A 16,061-nucleotide genomic window follows, 5' to 3' on the forward strand; every position below is an offset into this window, starting at 1 on the left:
GTTCTCTATTTGGATCATGAAGCCCATGGTGGAGGTTTAGCCGGCCATTTTGGAAGAGACAAGACCCTCTATCTTGTCAAAGAAAAACTTAATTGGCCTCGAATGAAGAAAGATGTTATGTGGAGCGATGCTGAACTTGTCACATTGCCAAAAGCCATTCTCAAAACATAATGGCTTGTAAACTCCATTACCGGTACCAATAGCCTCTTGGGAAAATGTGAGCCTAGATTTTGTAGTTGGTTTACCTCGGACACAAAGGGGCAAAGACTTAATTATGGTGATCGTTGATCGGTTCTAAAAAATGGCGCATTTTGTTCCATGTAACAGGACTTTGGATGCTACACATGCGACAAATCTTTACTTTCAAGAGATCGTGAAACTATGTGGTATTCCAAAGACAATGATGTCTGATCGGGATTCAAACTTTGTCAGTCATTTTTTACGCACATTTTGGAAGAAGTTAGGCACCACACTTCAATTTAGCTCATCTGATCGTCCTCAAACCGATGGGGCAAACTGAAGTTCTTAATTGGAGTTTGGGAAATCTTTTAAGGAGTTTAATTGGAAGTAACCTACGTCAATGGGATCTTACTCTGACTCAAGCTGAATTTGCTTACAACCGTTCTTCAAGCTAAACAATCGAGAGGAGTCCTTTCGAGATTGTATATGGGAAAAATCCTATTAGTCCATTAGACTTAGCTCCACTTCCCATCTCTCAATATTTTAGCGGGGATGCTGAGGAACATGCCAACTATCTAAAGAAGCTTCATAAGCAAATTTGGGAAAGAATAATAAAGAACAATGCGAAGTATCAAGAAAGAGCAAATAAGCATCAAAAGCCTACAGCTTTTAACGAAGGAGATTTGGTTTGGCAATATTTTAGAAGGAAAGATTTCCTTGGGGTCATCACGGGAAGCTGAAGCCTAGGGCTGATGGACCTTTTAAAGTGCTGCAAAGGATTGGTGACAATGCCTACAAGATTGAACTCCCTAGTGAGTATGATGTTTCAGCAACGTTCAATGTTGTGGATCTTTCTCCCTACCTTGACGATGAATTTGAATGTTGAGAATATATGAGATTCTCCTCTGTATGAGTGAATATTTTTGGAGAGTAGATAACTCCTAACTTGACATCTATATCCTTGGAAGGTGGATTCTTCCTTGGTGGTGAGCCAAAAAAGCATTGTATTATCGGCTGATGATATACTATAGGCCTTGGTGGTGAGCTTCTCCTATCCTAAAGTCCTGTATTCTCGGCTTGTAATTTTATGTAGGCATTGGTTCTCGTCGTATTTTATCCTACTTCTATCCCATCATCCATCGACACCCATTCTAAAACACTCTGATTCTATTGACATCACTCAAAGCGACATTCGCTCATATCGCGACCTTTGCCCATCTTGCAGCCGCATCATCATGAATATTGTACGTTTCAAAAGATTCCACCATCCCTCAAGCTGTGGTTATATTGTTTTAACTATTACAAAGAAGTTGTCCAAAAGGACCTCATTGGGGAAGGAAACGGTCAAAGGAATCATCAACATGTGGTGGGATTTCCATCCAACACTATCCTCATGATCGACAAATTGGAGTTATAAGGAGATACGAAGACACACCATGCATCGATGGATTAGATACATCGTAGCATTGAACCTGAGCTCAAGATTAGCATTCTCAACATCCTCAAGAAGCTGACTCAACAACAAGTCATATCTGATTGAGCTTTTAGGGAAATGGATGAAGTTTTAGCCGAAGTAGAACGTTTGACCCAAGAAATGAAACGTATTCGTCGGATGCTTTAAGCCATTTGAGGATTAGACGTATTCCATTAGAATTTCTTTTTCTATGAATTTCCAAATCTTTAAACTTGATCTATAGGGATTTTCTTATAAGCATTTTCAGTAATGATGTATAGGAATTTCGTTTCACTTCTTAGAGGATGTATAGGGAATTTCTCCACAAATTTTGATGTGAATAGTGAAGTTTCTTTTTTCATATGTTTTCCAAGGGTTCTAATGGAATATAAAAAGGGCATTTTGAGTAATTACCAAATGTTATCTCTTCAATTGTATAATTTTTTATGCAGAAATATTGATAAGCAATCATTCATATGAGATTGGGATCATATGAATATCTCTTATCTCCATTTCATTGCAAGAAAATATAAAATATACTAGCTCGACTGAAAGGATAGAGGCATGCGGGAGAGTTTGGGTAGAGAGAAAAAGTATGGACAGAATGAAGAGAGAAGTGTCTATAAAAAGAGGCATTTTGGAGAATACAAATGGGATCTTGGACGCCTCCTTTAGCTGCCAACACCCTCCAAATCTGGTAAATATTAATGAATAACTCTCTCTCTCTCTCTCTCTCTCTCTCTCTCTCTCTCTCTCTCTCTCTCTCTCTCTCTCTCTCTCTTCTTACATACAAGAAAATCCCGTGTTTGCAATCGAAATTGTGCTGAAGGTTCCATTGCAGAGTGTAATTTGACAGAGGAACCTTCGAAGTTTTGTTCCCAATTATTTAAATGGCGATGAGGAAAGCATTAGTGGATCAGTGCAGAATGATGGAGACATTTGTTTTGTGGAACTGAGGTTATTTAAAATCTCACAATGGGTGATCCAATAGAAAATGATGAACTGGCACTGTCACGACTTTTCCAGAGGTGAACCATCAGGGGATGGCTAGTGGTTCACTAAGCTTGATGCTCAGCACGGACTCTCCCAAGCTCTACAAATCGTAACTTGGTACTCGATTCAATCATTATAAAGCCTTTTGGAGCAACCACTGATTGGTTGTGAGTTGATTAGACACCCCCACATTTTACTTCTGTGAACTAGAGATTTACGAGTACAGACAATTGATTACATTAGATTAGTCTAATGCAATTTCGGTACCTTTTCTCTTTATTTCAAAAATGTTTTTGCAGTTAACCTTAGTTGATTCATCCTATGTTACTAACATGTGAGAGATGACCATGCGGGAACGCAATCAATAATAAAACATTCAATAAATAATTTAAAAGATTAAAGAACCCGGAATGCATGAGCGAACAGAAATGGATCCTTATTCGTCATTCATCGAGAGAAGGGTTCTACAAGCTTAGACTCGGAATACAAATATGCAATGATGAATGTAACTTTTATTCATGAAAGTGATGATGGGTATGACTAATGCAAGACCTAAGCTATACGAAATAACTTAGATTAATACCTAAGATGCAATGCCAATTACCTACTAGTGGGACCGACCCACAATGGAACCGACCAATCCCAACGTATACCACCTTGAAAGTTCATAGGGTTTCATATAATTTCTTCCATAGCTCTTATCCAAAGAATTTATGTGTAATAACATTTTTTTTGGTTCAACATATTATTTACGAGAACATTTTTACAAGATCCTTGTATATTCTTTAGAGAGGCATTTCTCTTTCGATAGATGAATTTATGTGAACAGCTACAAGATTCTTGGTTAGTGTTAAAGAATTTCTTATATTGCAAATTAGATATTTTCCCAAGAGAACCTGGATTGAACAATTATTTTCAGATTTATAGATTTTAATGTTTCTCTACTCATTCCATTCCGTTAATTTTTCAATCTTAATACAGATATACATACACGCATACGTATAGTAATTTCTCCGCCAAGCTTAGGAAGCTCTTAGTCCTTTGCTCTCCATTCTTCGTGAAACTATGCGTAAATAGATCTCTTCGAAATCATAGGAACAAATTTAGCAATTCAAGCTATTTTCTGTGGTGCTGGAAAAAGGGAATAATAGGATATTGATAATAGCTACACATAGAAAGACGAATTTCAGCTTCATTTAGAAAAATAGGACATCGATTATTGCTAAAATACAGACATAGAGGGAAATAAGGAGTTTTTGTTTTTAAAGGAAGTGAACCTAATTATTTTTGCAACTTAGTTAGTAAGTTGGAAGTTCCAAATGGATTCTACCCATAGCGCGAAGTTCTCAGCAAACGCCACAAATAGTATGAAGATTTCAAAGCATATGAAACCCTCGGCATCGTCGTCATGCAACGACACCCGTTCACACAATCCTAAGAGGTCAAAGATTCAAGAAATTTACGAGGAGATTGCAACTGCAGGGCGCCCAACAAAACCAGAACAGGCGAAACGAGACAAGTCAAAAAGATTTCAAGAGCACGTCGTCGTCGTCGTCGTCATCGACGAAAACGAGAAGCACCCAGGAGAGAGACTAGATTTCCAGGTACTCACAGAACGAAGCGCGCCTCAGACATCCATCTAGCAATGCCCTGGGATCTTCCGGCCCATGGGCCATCGCTCAGCCGCGCATTCGAGCCCGACCGCAGTCGCCTTCCTCTCTCTCTCTCTCTGTGGGTGTACCGTCAAAAAAGATGACCGGCCGCACACAGAGCCGGATCTGGCTCCGTGGCCGCTCGTTCGACCATGCCGGAACGAAGATGAAAGCACGGACGGAGATGAAAAAAAGGACGAGAGGACAGGAGGAGGAGGAGGAGGAGGTGGTGGTGTGAGCGTTAAGGCGTGAGGATTCGAAAGCTTTGTGACCGTTGAGCGAGAGAAAGAGAGGGAGAGGAGGGTTAAGAAGGTAACTTCACGCGAAGGCCACCTCAATTGTATTAATTAATTCATATATTGACTCTGACAAATAAAAAATTGATATATTGATAAATTGAGTAAAAAATTGCACTTCAAGTTTATGCAACTAACTTAGACCTCCTGAGTATTTATAACCCAATGTAAAAGCCGAGCCATAGGTAAAGACTTACATGCGCCGGTCCATCTACTTACGTGCAGCTAACGTGTCATCCAATTAGTGACACGTCAGCCCAAGAAATAAAAAGGAAATACAAAAATAAGGGAAAATAGAGGCTCTCTCTGTTTCACGGAAAATGAATGATTTGAAAAATATTTTCCTAAAAATGATCACTTGTATCACTTGAAATAATTAGTCAATGACGAAAATTTATGTCTAAACATTTTAGCAGACGATGAAAATATTTTAATTTCTTTCATTATATAGGCAATTCTTTTTAAGAAAATATTTTTTGAATAATTTATTTTCTGTGAAATAAACGCATCCAAAAAAAGGAAAACACGAGAAAGAGTGTGTGACAGAGAAAATTCGTTTAGTGGGCTTTTACATAAAATGGCATTCCTATAGTAAACTATTATATTCATGGTTCATAGGCCCCTTGAGAAGGCCCAATGTCATAGAATGACAATGCCACCTTTCATAGTCCAAAAATTCTGAATTATGGCCCAAAAATTCGAACAGGTCAAAGTCAAAACTCGCATGGCTGATCTCCTTTCTAGTTACTTTCACCCAACTTTAGTGGTAGAAGAGTCGGCATAATTTACCTCTTCTTTGTGATCAATTATCGTGTCGACGGAGACTAATGTACTCCGATATGCTTCTTCATAGGTACTACATAACGCGAGGTTAGATATACTTAACGCTTCAAAATTTTCAGAACTCGTCTTCCACGAAAACGGATGTGTGTGCAAATCCGTGATAGGGTGAAAGACTCACCCAAGGTATTTGATTTGAGTGCAAGATGAGGAGGCATCATAATTTGAACTAGTCAAGAAAAAGCTCGGTGAATAAGAAAACCGAGATACCATCTTGTGGATGATGTCATTAATAATTAAAATTTCCATAAACTCCAATGTTAATCTCATTGGAAGAGTGCTTGCTTAAAAAAAAATTTAGCGGTGATTATTCTTTAGAGCTCTCCATAGACTTGTGGAAGGGGCTTTACGCAATTGATGACCACAACAACAACTGAATCGAGTAGTTAGACGAGTATGTCGTCATGTTGGATTGAGAGTTGACCCAAAGGGGATCAAGCTTGGTCTTTGAACACTAGTAGGGTATAGACTATAAGCAAAGGCTCCTTTCATATGTTCTGGAATGCCCATATGTCTTACATTAGTGTCGTTTTCATTATTTGTTTTTCCCTATTTGATGACTCTAATGAATGCCCATTTATCTAACTTTGAATTTTTTTTCCTTAGATGGGCTTTTCAACTGTGTGCTGCCTCTTAAGAGGGTCACAGCTAGCATGCAAAGATCTTATGATGAAAGCCTGAAGAGGAGAGCATATTGATGTGCACGTATAGTGTGTACTTTTCATTACAACTCACTTATTCCACCTACTACAACACATCCGCACGCGAAATCTCGTGATTTTGGAGGAGGATGAGCAACGAGGGAAGTTTCATGGAATTTGGAGGTGGCCCTTTAAATTTTTCTTTTCCTTTGAAAATGATGTTTTCGAGGATGATTCACAATGACGGGTTGAATTTAAATTCATTGAGAAATGCTTTTATGTAAGGTACTTGTTTTTTTTTTTTGGTCGGATGTAAGGTGCTTGTTAAGCTAGGGTGAAATATGATTTGAAAATGTACCTAAAAAGAATGATTGTTGTATGCTTAGTTGTCTCATAATCTATGATCTGTTTGCCTAAACTTACTTGAAAATGCATTTTTCTCAATTTCCAAGAGGCACTAGCACACCGCGATAATTGTATTTGTGATCTTTTTAGTACTTTAGAAAATCCCAAGACCATTTTCCACTTCTTCCACGCGGTTGGCGACGCCATTTTGGTTAGCTGCGAGGGTAAGACTATATCCGAGGTACAATGTACGTCAAAGAATGATGATATCTCGTGAAAAGTTAAAGTTGCGATTCTAATATAACGATGATGTGGCCGGCGATACCGCAGCGCAAAATGGTAAATAGTGTACACTTTCTCGTAAGATCAGTTACTTCATCACACTTCTTCAAAGCTCCCTTTAAAAAAAAAAATGCTTTTCTTGCAAATGTCAAAGCATCTGTTTGAAAATCTTGAGATCTCCTACTCTGACAACAACATTAAACATTTTCCGCTTTTCCATGAGTTCCAATGTCAGCTGGCAAGTGTGGACTGAGAGAGCGTGGAAAGTTTTGCATGGTTGGGAAAAGCTGGATTTTTGCACTTATTAATTAGGGGGAGAATAAGATCAAATATATCCAACTAGAAAAAATAAACACATAAACAAACAAGTAACAATTAAGTAGCAAACACTAGAGAAATTAAGAATTAGGTCTGACAATGTAATCTTATCCCAAGGCCTATGTGGATGTCCTTGGATCACAATTTTAAGAAACATGCAACTCTATTGCAAATTATTATCGAAATAGAAAAATGGGTATTCGAAATGTGAATGCCGTGTCGGAACTTGACACGTATAGTGCACGAACACTTGTATTAATTATATGATAACTTATTTCCCATGTAGACACATACTAGAACATATGCGTAATCATATACATATATAATTCAAGAGGAATGAGCATATTTTTAGGTCTATGTAAAAGACAGGAGTGACAACGTGATTGATGTGTGCAAGATTCTTCTCGAGAAAAGGCAATTTTTGGCGCATATGTAAGATTTGCCATTTTGGTTCCTTTAATCATGAGGGAGAGGGAAACAAAAAAAAAAAAAAAAAAGAAAAAACAAAATAACAAATTGAAGAGAGTTTTACAAAAAGAAAGATAAAAGAATTTGCCATTTTGTCTTTTTTGAGAGAGGGAAACAAACAAAAATGGAATTTTAAAAATGGAATTTAATAGTAATATTCATTTCCAAGAGGGTGATTGGAAAATGATTGTGAATGGGCTCGAAATGTGATCGGTAGTCAAAGGCTTTTTGTGGAGGTCCAAGAAATCATATTCTATAATTTATAAACCATGGTACAAACATAAGGATGATCGATTTCAGGATGAATCGATTTCCACCTTGAAAGCGGTAACCGGACTAGAATGGTCGGTTTCTGGAATCGAGAACCGACCCAACTAATCTTGGGGCTAGACCGAACCTATGGAGGTATTGGACGAGCTACATAATGTTAGCGTCATAGTGGAAATAAATTGTGACGTCACTAGGACATAAGAGAATCACTGGAAAAGTTGCAATAAGAGAATAACTTGCCGATCTCGTTAAAACTACTGGCTGATCACTGTTCAGGTTTGTGAAAGAGGCACGAGTGAGCGAGAGTGAGTAGTGCATGACGAAGGATTTTCTTTTTTTAGATTTGTAAGAAATAAAAAATATAAAAAAATTGATCTGATCTGAGTGGTCTGAGTGTGCAGTTCTATGCAAGTAGCCAGGAACCGGACCGAAATTCATCGATTCCAATATTATGGAACTAGGAACCGGACCGGTGCCTTTGGGAACTACCCAGAATGGGCTAGTTCAGTCCTGTTCGGGCGATTCCCGGTCTGAACGGATCTTTTGCTCACCTCTATTCAAATATTAAAGAAAGTTGAAACAAAGAACACCCATTTGTGCTTTTTTAAATGTTAGATCAATCTTCACATCAATCGGAAGGAAATTTCCTAGACAAAGATGATATTATTGGTTTTATTCGTTTTTTAAATGGCCAAGGCATTGCACCGTCTCGCCCTAGCTAGCATCGTTCGAAGCGTATTTGTACCAAGGACATACACGTCATGGCGTTACATAAGAAATTCTCTATACTGCTTGATTCAATTAACATAAATCTCAATATCAGAGTATATTACCCTCTTGAATGGATCTTAATTCTTTCTTTTACTTCTAATATAGCAGGGTATGAAACCTTTTAGACTCGACTAAATTTCATGAATGCACGCAAAACACCTTGCCAACATGTATCGAGTAAAGTTTCGCCCACAATAAAAACATCTTGGCCCCTAAAATGAGTATAAATGGATGGAAGGCGTCGTAACTTGAACATGAAATGTATTGCGCTCGAACCCTCATCCTAGTATGTTTCGATTTCCACCGAATAGGATAAATCCGACTTTAATTGCCTCGCGAATCAATATGAATCAGAATTACAAGTTCCGTGATATCAAAATCTCTTTAAAAGTAGCTAAATGATTATGCACTTCGATGGTTTCTCCTCCTCATCGATATTTCTTTAAACTTGGAGGAGGGAAAATGGAATAATTGTGTAGAGAAAAATATTAATTGCTGAAACACCTCCGATTAAAGTTTCTGAATGTATTTTGATGTCCAAAATTTTTGTTCGTATCTAAGTCAAGGGTTTGTTCAAATCTTTCGTCCACGTCGTGTTGCCTGTTGGTAAAACCATTGGCTGATGACGTCGCATTGATACATGACTTATATGACAAAATAGTATTATTTCTCAATAATGTAAAAGGAAAATTTAAACTCTAAGTTGGCATAGTTGGTTGAGCCATCAGAGAGGGATTTCTAAATCGGCAACTAGAGGTCACATATTCATATCTTAGCAACGTAGTGTAAATCACATATTCATAATTTATGCACGGCTGGGGAGTTTGATCGGGATTCTTCGCTCTTGCCCTTGGATTATTAGATAAATAAAAAAAATGCGCAAAGAAAAATGCATAAAAGAAAAAAAAAAGAATACGAAAGAACAATAGATAGAATGATTATTCAATTCACCAAATTTACAGTTTCACTAGCTTATGTCGGGAGTGGTGAGATTAAAAAGATGGATTAGGAAGGCAAAAAATTAACATTTTTAATTCACCGTCTTAAAAGGATTTCTATTAACTGTGTGCAAACTGCTATGAGTCATAACCGTTTACATAGGCTAAATGCCCAAACTTCATCGGTTCATGGGACTAGTAAAGTATCCTGTAAACCCCTAGGTAATTGGCCTCTGCGCTCGTACTCTCGCATTATAAGAAAAAGATAGGATGAGCATAATAAAATTGCATCTTCTAGATTTGATCTTCCTCCTTTTTCTTTTTCTTTTTTTCATTTTCTTTTCTCCTTTTTTTCCACCTTTTCCTCTCTCCTCTTCTTCCTCCATTTCGCCATTGCTGACCACCGCCTCCTCCGCCATTGTCATTTGTCATCGCCGCCAACCTATGGAGCCTCTGTCTCAATTGCATGACACCCTTATCATATGTCGCCCATATGTCTCTCTGTGCGCGGGTGCATAGCTAAATTGAATGAGTTGCCTTTACCTATGCTAAAATTGACATCCTGCTTAAGATAGCAAATTCTAACAATGTGGAGCTAACAATCCCATTGAGATTGAAACCTACTTTGGTTATTTGAGGTAGGAGACTATATCACATATGGAGGGAGGGAGGGAGAGGAGCTTACGACGGGCAGCAACGATGAGGCTGGGGTGACAAGTTCACGGTAACAACGAGAGAGCAACAATGACCGCGAGGCGCGACCGAGGCAAGGAGAGAGATTTAGGTTTTCGGGTTTTGTGGTGATTTTACAAAAAAATGTCAATTTAGCGGAGTTGCCCTCGATAGTAACCAGACAAGATTCCAATCCTAGAAAGGAATAAATTCAAAGAGAAATTAAGAAAAGAATTACAGTTGAAAATATAATAAAAAATATTAACAGAATCCTTTATTATTTACGTGAAAAAAATATCATTTGGCGTTCTTCAATGTAAAGAATAGAGTTTCGCTATGTATCTTCTGACGTATAAGTTGATTGATATCTGACCTACTCCAAAGTCCAGAATCCATACACCATTCTTAAAGTTATCTTTAAAATATTTCTAGGGGCGTGATGGCATGATGATTCTAAGAATTTCCAACGTGGCAATTTTTCAATTGGTCACAAATCTCCCAAGAAGATGCCTGACCAGTGAGGGGCCACAAACATTGCTAATTGTGCCTATTTTTGACTTCCTTCATATCACTACTCCCACAAAACTATGTAATGCTTGATTGCATGGTCTAAACGCAATAGCTCTTTCCACACATATTTTTGTCTTTTAGATGGCAACATGAATTTGTTTAAGTAATAAATCAAGAAGGGTCCCTATTTATGTACAGCAAAAGACCACAAAACAAGGAAAAAAAGACCAGCCTTTGGTGCCTATTCTTGCATTTAATTCCCATTGTAAATTAGTCAAAGAATGCAAGCTAAGATGGCTCAGTGAGGCGACACAGCAGCAAATCGAATGCGGATTTTGTAGTGCGAATGCTGAACAGGCGAGTGACGAGGATGGCCCTTCTACTAGGAGCAGATGTTGACACAGTGAGCTGTTCGATAACTATTTTCGAATTTCGGACAGTCTTTATACAAACCAAATTCTTAAATTTGGTCTAAATGTGTCACTTGAAAGGGATCCTAAAAGGCTAGCTCCAGTTGTACTTTTGTTTTATTACAGACACAAAAAAAATTAAAGAAATGGGATCTTAAGTTCTCATTAGTTTCTAGGGTACTTCCTTCGCATGCTCCAATTAAACAGTTGGCACTTGGCAGAGTTCCACGTAGGAAATTAATACAAAGTTTTGACCAGTTTTTTTGGTCCCTCCAAGTGATTAAGGTACTACGATTTCTGTGGGCACCTAATCACTTTACTCATTTTGTGCTCACGCTTGTCCAATGTATGAGGTTATAAGTTGATAATCCTTCCGATTTGGCGGATAATCTATCCGGTTCCCACGATTCCCACATACCCGGATAAACAAAGCAGGATAGGTTCGAGACTAATCCGAGCGATTAATAACGGCTTGATCTTGTTTTAATCAATCAAATGATCTATTAAAAAATTTCCTTTTGCTTTCTTGAAGTGATCACCCCCATTTGACTATAAAGAACACCCCCCTAGTCTTCTAGCTAGTAATAGAAAATTGTGATTATTAACCTTTATCCTGGAGCTCGAGGAGCATGAGGTTAATATTTTATTATATTTGTAGTAACCTATTCAATGACCCACCAGAGAGGCTTTGCGGTCCATTGCTGTCAGTTAGAGAGCAATCCCCATTAGAAAATTGTACCTTTTTTAACCGCATCAACATATTTTTTTTTCTAGAACAAAACATTATTTTTTTAGAAAGGCAAGGGGCAAAAAGATAAACAAAGGAAATTCAACCTTTGTTGGGTGAAGAACATTACTTAAGTCATTTGGTTCTCTTCCAAGGAACAACGTTTGTTTAAGTGATTTTATGGAATTAGAGTTAATATAGAGATGTATGCACCCCTAGCAATGACGGATCCGATGGGGCAGCCGTTGTCCCTTGATGCTCGGTGCAATTTTTAGTAGATACAAAGTATAATTTATAAGGTTTCACGTAAAATTTCTATACATCGTCCTTTTTTGCCCGATTATTACAAAATTTTCCTATGAATAAACCCTATAATCTCTCCCTCTCTCCTTCTGTTCTCTTTTATTTTTATTTTTTGGTTTAGTCCTTACAATTGTGCGTAATGTAGACTCAACTCAAGGCCTCAGATTTGGTGAGAATGTAATGATTTTCTTCCTTCTCATTAAAGAATGCAATCTATTCATCACGGATCTTTCTGTTGAAATTCTGGGCACATGGAACTTTTCTTGATCTTGAGCAGCATGTCCAAGATTTGAACAAGCATCTAATTTCTTATCTCCTTTGGCCTTCCAATTTTCTATTTCAAGCTTCACCTTTTTCGCTCTGAAATCATGTTGTTTATTGCTGTCGGTCAGCAAATCGAATCCACGCTAACTGCACAATCTGAGACAAGTATTCTGACTTATAAGCCTTTGTGTTCATAATGCAACAAAACCATTTTCATCATCTTCTGCACGTTAACCTGTTTATGGACATGTGGAATGCAGCTGAGGTCTGTAGGATATTCAAGATTAAAGATATATCTTTTCTATCTTGACATTGCATTATTAAAGCAATGCATTCCCATGAAAACCCAGTTTTTTTAATGTTCTTGATAATACCAACCACAAAAAACCCTAAAATCCCATAAATCTTGTTAAAGAACCAAGAGGTAATTAATGTGCATGGAAGTGGGGTAGCGATATCTTTCTAGAGTTTCCAGCTTGTCTCCACGTTGTTAGAATGAGAATCTTGATGACATTGTGCAATTACTGGTATCTTTGTCACTGAACAGTACCGCTCTTTATATATATATAGATACACATGCATTAGGCATGTAGAATGTTACGCCTTCTTGCATGTTTTGGGCCTTTGAGGAACTTTAACTTTTTTTGCTTTTACTTTTACAAGCTATGGTTTCACAAATTAAAGATTGAGAAGAGGGACTTGCACAAAGAGTAATCAACAGCCTTTTAACGATAAAAATTTGCAATGCCTATTTTAAGAGGGACGAGATAGAAACGTTTTATATAAATTTTATAGAATGCAACATGTATTTGATAAAAGTAGCACTAAGCAGCAACCAGCCAAGAAGGCGACGGCCACCGCCTCTTTCCCCTCTGCCCACCTCTCTCCAACTTGGTCCGCCACTGGTGAAAGAGGCAAAGGGGGAGGGGAGAAAGAGAGAAAATGAGTTTGGGTCCTTGTCTTGTTAGAAAAATTCATTACGCAGTTTACCCTAATCATAAGGTATTTATATTCTAAACCGTGAGAGTGAATTCAGAGAACGATTAAAAAGAAACATACTTCTATAATTTGACAAAAATGGAAATGGAAATTGACATCATATATAATACTAAGACTAACACCTGCCACACCCACACCCTTTTCAACCACCAAACTGGTTCTGGAAATTGGATCTTAGGGAGATTTTCAGAGAGAAATAAAAACTCAAAAGAAAAGGCTTGAAAAAAAAATGATAGGAGCCAAACATTTGTCACTTGAGATTACAACTATATCTGTGAAAAGGTTGGGAGAGGAAAGAGCTTTGATCATCTTTCCACAGAGAATCAATCATTGATTTTTCTTTTTTCTTTTCTCTTTCTTTTGCTCCATTTTCTGTGTCAAACCCCTTCCCTATATAAGGGATGTCTGACATAGCTTCTCTTCAATCAAACAGTTCTCTTTTCTTCCTCTCCAATCTCTCTCACACACACAGTTGCATCCTGTTCTCAAGACACACCACAAAGCATCACATCGATTAATAAATCTACATCATCATCTCAAGAGCTTATCACGAATGGCTATAGAGATTGAGGCTGCACCATCTGTCCAGCTGTCGAGAGTCGCAGATTCCGAGACACACGGTGAGAACTTGGCGTACTTCGCCGGGTGGAAGGCGTACGATGAAGACCCTTACAACGAGGCGAGCAATCCTTCCGGGGTCATCCAAATGGGATTAGCAGAGAACCAAGTGAGTATACATCAGCACCAAATAGACCATTCATGGTTTTTGAAGTTTGAATTTTTTGATGATGGTAGTATAAGTCACTTGTTATTCATATGGCTAATGATTCTTTCAAACAGGTGTCATTTGACTTGCTTGAAGAGTGCTTGGAGAAGCATTCAGAGGCATCTACTTGGGGCAAAGGAGCTCCTGGGTTTAGAGAGAATGCCTTGTTTCAGGATTACCATGGCCTTCTCACTTTCCGAAAGGTACATACTGAATTCTTTCAAGTCCTAGGAACAGCGAAAAGCGAGGTTCGCTGGGCTGTGAGAATTGGAATTAATCAGCTAACTGATTCTGCATTTTTCTGCAGGCGATAGTGAGTTTCATGGAGGAAATCCGATGCGGGGGGGCAAAATTCGACCCCGAACGAGTAGTCTTAACTGCTGGCGCCACTGCAGCTAATGAGCTATTGACCTTCATTTTAGCCGACCCTGGCGATGCTTTGCTGGTCCCCACTCCTTATTATCCTGGGTAAGAATGGGTTCTTCCTGACTCACCAAAACATTCTAAGGCCAAAGTGGGTTAAGTCAATGACTCACATTAGTGTTCACTCCAACCTTCTGCTAACGGGACCCTCTTATTTGGGAATTCTTTTTCCCAGATTTGACAGAGACTTAAGGTGGAGGACTGGCGTGAAGATTGTGCCCATAGTCTGCGACAGTTCGAACAATTTCCAGATCACTACTGAAGCTCTAGAAGCAGCCTACGAGCTCGCAGAATCAATGAACATCAGAGTGAGAGGAGTCTTGATCACCAACCCGTCAAACCCTTTGGGCGTGACCATCAGCCGGTCGGTCCTGGAGGACATCCTCGACTTTGCAACGAGGAAAAACATCCACCTTGTCTCTGATGAAATCTACTCGGGGTCCGTCTTCTCGTCCTCCGAGTTCGTGAGCGTTGCTGAGGTCCTCGAGGCGCGTGAGTACAGGGCCTCCGAGCGGGTCCACATTGTGTACAGTCTCTCTAAGGACCTCGGCCTCCCGGGTTTTCGGGTTGGCACGATTTACTCGTACAATGACAAGGTCGTGACCACGGCGAGACGGATGTCCAGCTTCACACTGATCTCTTCTCAAACGCAACACCTCCTCGCCTGCATGCTGTCTGACAAGAAGTTTGCGAAGAACTACATCGAGATCAACCGCACCAGGCTGAGGAAGCGGTACGAGAGGATCATCGATGGACTGAGGAGCGCCGGGATTGAGTGCCTAAAAGGCAATGCTGGGCTGTTTTGCTGGATGAACTTGAGCCCTCTTCTTGAGAAGCCCACAAGAGAAAGTGAATTGGATCTTTGGAGGACCATGCTTCAAGAAGTGAAGCTCAACATATCTCCAGGATCATCATGCCACTGCTCAGAGCCAGGTTGGTTTAGGGTGTGCTTTGCTAACATGAGTGAGCACACACTAGAAGTCGCACTTGAGAGGATACACAAGTACATGGAACAAAGAAGAACTTGACACACACACACACACACACACACACACACACTCTCTCTCTCTCTCTCTCTCTCTCTCTCTTCCTGTCACACACACACACCTCTCCCTGTCACACACACACACCTAGAGAAAATTTGATTTTATTCTCTTCAAAATTAGTGATCATTCTTTATGCAAGTGAAGAAAAATAAAGGGTCGAAATATAAATACCGTACTGTGTCGAATTTTTTGTCGGGGAACCAAACCCGTGTCATGTGTAACTCCAATTGTTGTTGTTCTTCACACACCGTGTATACATCAGTTGCCCGACTCAAAGATTGTGCAACAATTTTTTTTGTTTTCTTGCTTTGCATCCAAAGCAAGTTCTTATACAATAACATCTGTAACCCAATCTGGAATCAAATTAGTGCTGTTTGGACGTCCTCTTCATGTGTTGTCACCTAATCTTGCCGTTCTCGGATTTGTTACGCATTTGACTAGATTAATTATCACGTCCTGTCTCTGATCTAAACTTTCCACTTTGTGGTTTCACA

At 38.9% G+C, this 16,061-nt stretch overlaps 1 protein-coding gene across 1 annotated transcript; it reads left to right on the forward strand.

The window, feature by feature from the left end:
- Positions 1–13,819: 13,819 nt before the first annotated feature.
- On the forward strand, positions 13,820–15,549 carry LOC115671295 (1-aminocyclopropane-1-carboxylate synthase 7). The gene is made up of 4 exons (XM_030592827.2): positions 13,820–14,059; positions 14,173–14,301; positions 14,406–14,566; positions 14,697–15,549. Exons 1-4 carry the CDS (start codon positions 13,886–13,888, stop codon positions 15,547–15,549), a joined length of 1,317 nt encoding a protein of 438 aa, XP_030448687.2. The 5' UTR covers positions 13,820–13,885.
- Positions 15,550–16,061: the final 512 nt, after the last annotated feature.

This window comes from Syzygium oleosum, unplaced genomic scaffold (assembly GCF_021117445.2).
Source record: "Syzygium oleosum isolate NSW1041296 unplaced genomic scaffold, Sole_v2.1 Sole_v2.21, whole genome shotgun sequence".
Taxonomy (NCBI): Eukaryota; Viridiplantae; Streptophyta; class Magnoliopsida; order Myrtales; family Myrtaceae; genus Syzygium; species Syzygium oleosum.

Coding starts and splice junctions, on each gene's coding strand:
- LOC115671295 (XM_030592827.2), top strand. CDS start 13,886: ATGGCTATAGAGATTGAGGCTGCACCATCTGTCCAGCTGTCGAGAGTC. Junction 14,060..14,172: donor TGGGATTAGCAGAGAACCAA/GTGAGTATACAT, acceptor TCTTTCAAACAG/GTGTCATTTGACTTGCTTGA. Junction 14,567..14,696: donor CCCACTCCTTATTATCCTGG/GTAAGAATGGGT, acceptor TCTTTTTCCCAG/ATTTGACAGAGACTTAAGGT.